The sequence below is a fragment of the Lactuca virosa genome, chromosome 3 (assembly GCF_052849685.1).
Source record: "Lactuca virosa cultivar CGN04683 chromosome 3, Lactuca_virosa_CGN04683_v6, whole genome shotgun sequence".
In the NCBI taxonomy this organism is placed as follows: Eukaryota; Viridiplantae; Streptophyta; class Magnoliopsida; order Asterales; family Asteraceae; genus Lactuca; species Lactuca virosa.
This window is the reverse complement of record NC_136428.1, coordinates 102,833,842-102,841,901: the sequence shown is the minus strand read 5'-3', so window position 1 is coordinate 102,841,901 and position 8,060 is coordinate 102,833,842. Positions and strand designations below refer to the sequence as shown.

At 37.8% G+C, this 8,060-nt stretch overlaps 1 protein-coding gene across 2 annotated transcripts; it reads left to right on the top strand.

The window, feature by feature from the left end:
- The first annotated feature begins 521 nt into the window (after window positions 1-521).
- LOC145166318 (putative galacturonosyltransferase-like 9) lies at window positions 522-4,412 on the top strand. 2 transcript variants are annotated; one of them, XM_079085265.1, is made up of 2 exons: window positions 522-1,845; window positions 4,328-4,412. In XM_079085265.1, exons 1-2 carry the CDS (start codon window positions 749-751, stop codon window positions 4,395-4,397), a joined length of 1,167 nt encoding a protein of 388 aa, XP_078941391.1. In that variant the 5' UTR covers window positions 522-748; the 3' UTR covers window positions 4,398-4,412. The 2 variants fall into 2 exon arrangements, with proteins under 2 accessions (XP_078941391.1, XP_078941392.1); XM_079085266.1 differs by lacking the exon at window positions 4,328-4,412 and adding an exon at window positions 1,941-2,074 and having other exon boundaries at window positions 523-1,845.
- The last annotated feature ends 3,648 nt before the right edge of the window (window positions 4,413-8,060 follow it).

Here is an 8,060-nt window from a genome sequence, read left to right as displayed (position 1 = left end):
AGCAGCCGAGGCCGCGACAACCATTAACATCGACGACTCCGAACACCTTATTAATGATTGTTTCACGTGAAATGCCGTTAAAAACACATAAAGAAACCGATCATAAGTACTAAATGAGTATAAAAACAACAGTGACTTATTTTGCAACAAAGAAAAATATTAATAATTAAATGTGTACAAAGTAATAAATATATTACCCTATTAAGTAAGTTTTTACGACTTACCTAAAATAGTCACTTATAAGGACTGAATATGTATATTTTAAATAAGTTGAACTCATCAATTAAATATATATACACATCAAAAATTTTATTAATCTTTTAAATCTTAATCCTTAAATCAATATTCCAAACTTCAAAGGCAAGTAATACAAAAAACACACCAAATTCGTTTTTATCAATGAACTTACGATTCTTAATTACAAATCCTTTTCAATTACAATTTTGTTGCCAAAATAAATATATTTTAGCCATCTCACCCACCCATCACCCAACACACTTTTTGTATTATTTATAGAGAGAAAGCGATTGAGAGGGAGAGGGAAAGCTATCCACACTACTACAATTTAATCTCTCTACAAACACACAAACGTAATTAATAAATTCTAGACTCATCTGTGTATATGTGTGTGTGGGTTTGATTCATCTTCTCCCTTCTACTCATATCAGTTCCGCAGCTTAATCCTCAATTTTTCTATGGAGAGATGATTTATTAGCGATCTGAAGCACAAATCTTATACCTATCGGAAATGGGTCGTTTTCGATTTTGCAGTCGATCGTTAAACGTCGCCATTGTCGCCCTTTTCTTGTTATCTTTCCCGTTTATGTGCTTCGGTATTCGTTATTTTCCTGCGAATGGAGAGATGGAGGTTCATTCGGGATCTGATGTTCTGTTTGGATACACTGAAGCGCCGGAATACCGAAACGGCGTAGGCTGCTCACGCGATAGCATTCACGTCGCAATGACGATCGACTTGGAGTACTTACGTGGTTCAATAGCCGCCGTACACTCCGTTCTCCGTCACGCTTCTTGTCCGGAAAACGTGTTTTTCCATTTCATCGCGGCGGAGTTCGACCCGGCGAGTCCAAGGGATTTGACCCGACTCGTCAGATCTACTTTCCCTTCGCTTAACTTCAAGGTGTATATCTTCCGTGAAGACACAGTCATAAATCTGATCTCGTCTTCGATCCGGATCGCACTCGAGAACCCGTTGAACTACGCCCGAAACTATCTCGGCGATATCCTCGACCCGTATGTAGATCGCGTCATTTACCTCGATTCCGACGTCGTTATCGTCGACGACATTCAGAAGCTCTGGAACATCACCTTGCAGAAGAACAGGATCATCGGAGCACCGGAGTATTGCCATACAAACTTCACCAAGTACTTCACCGATAGCTTCTGGTCCGACCCGATGATGTCCCGGGTATTCGGGTCGAGAAAACCCTGTTACTTCAACACCGGCGTAATGGTAATGGACATGGAAAAATGGCGAAAAGGGAATTACCGGAAAAGGATCGAGAACTGGATGGAACTCCAAAGAAAGAAACGAATCTATGAATTGGGTTCTTTGCCGCCGTTCTTACTGGTTTTCGGCGGCAACATTGAGCCGATCCACCACCGGTGGAACCAACACGGCCTCGGCGGAGATAATGTGAAAGGAAGCTGCCGGTCGCTGCATTCCGGTCCGGTGAGCTTGTTGCATTGGAGTGGTAAAGGGAAACCGTGGGTGAGACTGGATGAGAAGAGACCGTGTCCGTTGGATCATCTGTGGGAGCCGTACGATCTTTACAAACGTAATCATCACCGTCATCAATCAGCCGTTGGATCTTTCAATTTCGTTGGGTATTCCAATTATTTCATTTAATTTCATTAAAATTAAATAAAAATTGGAACAAAAAAACTTTTTTGTGTAACTTTATTAAGATTTTAATTTCTAGGGTACATCGTGATTCAGAGATTCTTTGACAGCTGTGTACAGAAATTGTAGGAGTTTTTTTATTTGATTGGTTGGATGGGTTACAAGGGCAATTTGGTAATTGATATTACAAGGGAAGATTGAGATTGAGATTGAGATATGTTTCTTTAATTTCTTTTGCTTATTTTTTTTATTATCTAATCCCATATACAAATAAAAAATTATACAAACTTAGAATAATTTAGTTTATAGGTTTAATTATCTAGTAGTATTCGATTGAAAGACTATTTCATTGGGATTTTCAATTTTGTGATAGAAAAGGAAATTTTAAAATTCAATTTGGTTTAAATGTTTCTTAATTTGGTTAGTTTGGATTTTGGATCAGATCGTATAATCATTTGTAATCTTTGATTGAATTATATTTTCCATCTTAACTTAATGTAAAAGAATTAATGAAGGACGTCTTTTGCAAAACTAGGGGTAGGTGGTAGCTATACCGTTTTGTTAAAAAACTACATGAGATAATTATTAAATTTGAGTAGTTTTGTTTTACCTAAAAGCTATAAGCTTGTAGTTTTAAACAAAAATTTTTATTCAAAACGAAATATTTTGTCAAACGCTAGAAGGTAGAAGCTTACAAACGTTCTCAAATGTTTTGTGTCAAACACAACCTTAATATTCTAAAATTTGAAATATTTAAGTGAAAATACTTAATTCTAGTTGTACCAAAATGGTTCTTTGAAATAAATTATATTATACTTTTGTGATCATAATATTTTCTTTTATTTACTATATACTATAACTTGCGAAATCATGCGTTTCCCTTAAAAATTGCTATTTTTTATTTATTTATAATGATTCGTTATTTATTGGTGTGTTTGGCAATGTGATTTTAGTTTTTAGTTTAATAATAAAAGCTTGAATAAATGAAACATTTGGATTAAATTTTTTATATAACAAAAAAATAATAATCCAAAAAATGACTTCAAACATTTTTTTTAGATATTGGAAACTATTCGTTACGTAGAAGAAATCTTGGAGTCGAGGTTTTAATGATTTATGCAAGGCGTAGATCTTGGTACGCAACACGTACTTGCCCAAAGTCCAAACCTTAATTTCGGGGTTCTGAGCCCAATTTAAGGGTTCTAACTCTCATGAGACCCTTCTATTCACAACCTCCATTCCCCCAATCGTTTCCTTTGAACCATAATTCTATTTTTGGTGCATTGTGAGCTTAAAGAGTGCTTTTGCGTGCTTTTGACAAAAAGAAGGTGGTGAAATTGCTTAGAAGCTTGAATCAACCTTGAATTTGGAAGTCCTTTTCCCTCATACATCTCCAGGAGGTATAAAGTCTCCACATTTATGAGTTTTTATGATAGATCTAGTTCATGCTTAAGAATTCCCATGTTTTGTCCCCATAACTTTGGTTCTTATGGGTATTACCCTTGGCCATTAGGGTATCTTTTCCAGTCGGTTTTGGAGTTGTTAAGACATAAAAATGAGAGCTTGGTCACTCTCATTTCCCCATGCATGAGTTTTTAGACAATGGATGGCTTTTTGGACCTAGGGTTTGGTTTGGTGTCCTTAAGATGCATGCAAATGGATAAAGCTAGAGACTTTATCCATTAAGACGTTCATTTAGCTTGGATCTGGAAGTTTTGGTGGTATAATCTTATGTAGAACTTAATGAGAATAGTGCTTATCAGCGTAGTACGCATGGCGTAATTATGGCTACGCTGCACCTAGCCTTGTTTTATCCCATAAAAGCCACTTGATGCTCTACGGAGGGCGTAGAGCTATTACGCATAGCGTAACCTGGCTGATGTTGACCATTGACTTTTGACCGTTGACCGTTGACTTTGACCAAGTTTGACTTTAGGTCAAATGGGGTAACTTTAATATTAGATTGAGGCTTGGTCCCTATTTTGATGTTTAGGTGACTTATAGAGTTGATATTTGGAACAGTGATCAGTTCAACTATCTTCTAGACTTTGTGGTGAGTTTTTCCTCATTGTACTCGTGGGTCGAAGGCACCAATGCCGACCCACTAGGTTTTTTCATGTACCTTGGTATATAGGTTGCTGCTATGCTGTAGTGAACTGTTAGACTGATAGATTTGTATAATTACATGCACTTACTGGTTATATTTTTATTTGTATCTGTTGCATATGTCAACATAGTGCGGGTGGGTTGAGGCGGTCTTGCTTTGTGCTATAGGACAACAAACCCAGGAGAAATCTAGTCGGGAGACTGTGGGCCAGAGGCAATCCAGTCGGGAGACTGTGGGCCAGGGGTAATCCAGTCGGGAGACTGTGGACCCAACATACATGTTTATATATGTTTTGTGGTGTGAGGTATTTTGGGGGAACTCACTAAGCTTTGAATTACAGTTTGATTTCATGGTTTCAGGTACATCAGAGGATCGGAGCAAGGCGAAGGCATGATTGTGCACATCATCCTTGGATATTTTGTTGATTGATGATTTTGGGATACTCTGACTTTGACTATGTTCTTGAAAATAATGTTTTTGTATGGTTTATGGATTATTAAAGGGTTTTAAAAATGAAATTTTCTTACTATGATTTTTGGGATGTTATAATAGGTAAGCTTATCATTCAACCCAAATTGGTTAATGCAATCATGAAGCATGATATGCCAAAATTCCTCAAAGGTAGTATGGAGGTTGGGGAAGCCCACAACAAACCTTCTTAATCATAATCAAGAACCCAATTGAAGCAACTAAACTCAATAGAATTGATTAGCCTTAAGAATGAAAGAATTCCTAATTCCTGGAGGACGTCAATGCTTACACATCCATAAAGGAGTCATGATCCATAAGCTAGAGATGATTTATACCATCATAAAGCTCTTGTTCTAAGCAAATTCAATGATTCAATGCTAAATCAAAGAAAAAGACTAACAATTGCCCATCATTCTGTTGGGTTTTGAGCATTCTAACACTCATATGGTGTACATGCAACCCTAGAAACCTTGGATCTATGTTTTCTCTATTATACATGCAAATATTGATTTTTCTAAGGTTTCATCCTATCTAGAATATCATGAGGTATATGTAATATAAAACTAGTAGAATGACATACCTTTTCTTGTTGTTTGATTCCTTAAGAACTTGTGAGCCTAGCACCCCAAGTGTGATGCCTCAAATGTTTCACACAACACCAAAACTCTTGGAATAACTTGAGAATAGAACACTTGTATCACAAATTCGGCTAGCCCTCTCTCTTTTAGTCTAAGTGCCGATTTTGCTCCATATGAGGCTCCTTATAATGTCATGCAATTAGGGTTACACCATGCTAACCCTAATGTGCATGACCTTTCACTTACTCCATGATTCATGGGTTTTAACCTCCATGGAGCACCCTATGGGTTTTAGCCCAATCTTATGAACCATGGATCATAAGCCCATTATATAAGAATGAATGATTTACACAATCAATCCTCATACATTTAAATAGTCTCCTTTTGATCACAAAATTAATTCCAAATTAATTCTTGATCAATACTAATTAAATAATATGATTTCGTATTAATATATTAGAACTTATAATATATTAATAAATCATAAGTGTCCTTTTTTCTCATTTTGTCTATCCAATTGTTGTGATGCCATGCAACCCAAATGGACCATGCCAAGTCGGGTCAAGTACATACCAAATATAGTTATGGACTTAGACACTATATCCAACAGTCTCCCACTTGGATAAGTCTGATAACTATTGTTACAGGTATGACTTCAGAATCCGACCAACAATCGTATCTCTTTCAAAGTCTCGTGGAACTAGGACGATGCGCCATTTAAGATAAGTGATCATATAATCCTATGTTCTCAAGATATCAGCTGGACAAATACATGGAACACCGTCGTACTTATTGTCTAGCAGTTTGTTTCCCGATTTCTGATTTGTTTGACATAGAACTTAATCGAACACATCAATTTAGTTCTGACCGGGCCCGACACAAAAGTCAAAACAAAATCATCGAGGGGCCCGAAATATCGCTTCTAATCCTCCAAGGAATAGAAGGAACATATAAGCTTCGACTCATATGCTTGTAGTAACTATTCATCAAATTGTACACAACAGCACGTTTTATAGCATCAAGTTACTGATGCGTTTTCGTACTATCAATGTACAACCAACTCATAGTTTAACAACTCATATCTCTTGGATTGAAGACGCATATGATATTACCGTCTCACGATCACTAGAGATGAATTCCATGAAGTGATACAAATGAGCGTGGGTTGAATCCAATACTCAGAACTTATGAGCACTCATGAATGTTGCAGCAACCATTGCTATGTCTAATAAAATTTAGACAAATCTACAAACCCAATTATTGACAGTCTTATTTCAATACCTACTTCCAAATTATGATCGACTGTGGATAGTTTGAATAATAAAATTATTCTGGAAGTCAAAACATGCAAAATGAAGCAATAGTAAATGATTGACACAAGACAATACCATACTAGTAAATAAAAAACACCTTTTATTTAAACATCAAATGTCAATTACATTTCAACTATTACAAGTTTCGAAAGCTATCTAATTACTAAATTAATATCATCCTTCAGCCCGATGCGCCTCGCATGCTGTATATGCTTAACCCTACTCAGTCCCTTCGTGAGGGGATCTGCTGGGTTCTCATCTGATGATACCCTCTTTGCCACGAGGATTCCTTCTTCTATACGATGTCTAATGAAATGGTATTTTCTGTCGATGTGCCTAGACCTGCCGTGATCCCTTGGTTCATTGGCTAAGGCAACTGCACTCTCGCTATCACAGAAAATCTCTATGGGATCCTTTATATCTGGTACAACTCCAAGGTCTCCAATGAAGTTTTTCATCCATATCGCCTCCTTTGCCGCCTCGCTTGCTGCTATTTACTCTGATTCACAAGTAGAATCAGCTATTGTCAGCTGCTTGGAACTTTTCCAAGTAATTGCTCCTCCATTCATGGTAAAGACCCAGCCTGACTGAGAGCGGAAATTATCCCTATCAGTCTGAAAGTTAAAGTCACTATAACCCACCACTCTCAAGTCATCACTCCCACCGAGTGTAAGGAATCAGTCCTTAGTCCTCCGCAGGTACTTAAGAATGTTCTTCACCACAGTCCAGTGAGCCTTGCCAGGGTTCCCTTGATATCTGCTGACCATGCTCAAGGCAAAGGCCACATCAGGGCGAGTAAAAGTCATAGCATACATGATTGAGCCGACAGCGGAAGCATATGGTACATGAATCATTTCAGCTATCTCAGCCTATGTACTTGGACTGTGAGTCTTACTCAGTTTGGCGTTACTCTGGATCGGTAAGTCTCCTTTCTTGGAATCCTGCATGCTGAACCTTTTCAGCACCTTATTAGCACCGCTTGACTCTTGAAGCTATTCAAGGTTAATTTGCCTCCCACTGTTTCCTTGGCTTATGAACTCTCTCTCACGAAAGACTCATCTCCTTGCCATAAAGACCACATTATCACTGGGTCTGTAGAAGAGGTAACCAAATGATTTTTGTGGGTAGCCGATGAAAATACACCTCTCACTTCGAGGTTCGAGCTTGTCGTGAGACTCACCGTGACAACCGTCAATTTCTGGTCAAGTCAAAGTCAAATAAAGTCAACAAGTCAAACCGGTCAACTCTATTAACCTTGTATATTAGGGTTTACATTGTGTTACTACTGTACAACTCGCTATTTTAATAAGAAGTTATCACTTGAAAAATTCATATGTTCAGAATTCTCAAAGCCTAATCAGGGTAAGTGATGAAACTACTTGGTAAAACACTATTCCGTACCCCCTCGGGGGCTTATAACATTCATAACGAGGCTTAACGGGGTTTACAAACCTTGCGTAGCGAAGCTAAACATCCAAAAAGGTCACAAACGAAATCTATCCCAAATCTCTCCCAAATGTCTCTCAAAACTTTTATAATCATTTGGGGCATCCCGACCCTTAACTTAGTAAAAAACAACTCAAAACGGGAAGTTTGTGCGAAAAACAGCTTTATAGGAGTGAAACCCTCTTAAAAGCGAAACCCTAAGAAGCCTCTTGGACCGAAACACCTCTCATGTACCGAAACTCCTGGTGAGAACCGAACCTGCTTGGACCGAACTGCTGAAGAAC

Bases quoted from the DNA above. Each gene is read 5' to 3' on its own strand.
- LOC145166318 (XM_079085265.1), top strand. From the start codon at position 749: ATGGGTCGTTTTCGATTTTGCAGTCGATCGTTAAACGTCGCCATTGTC. The intron at 1,846-4,327 runs GTATTCCAATTA...TCATGGTTTCAG, and splicing joins GGATCTTTCAATTTCGTTGG to GTACATCAGAGGATCGGAGC.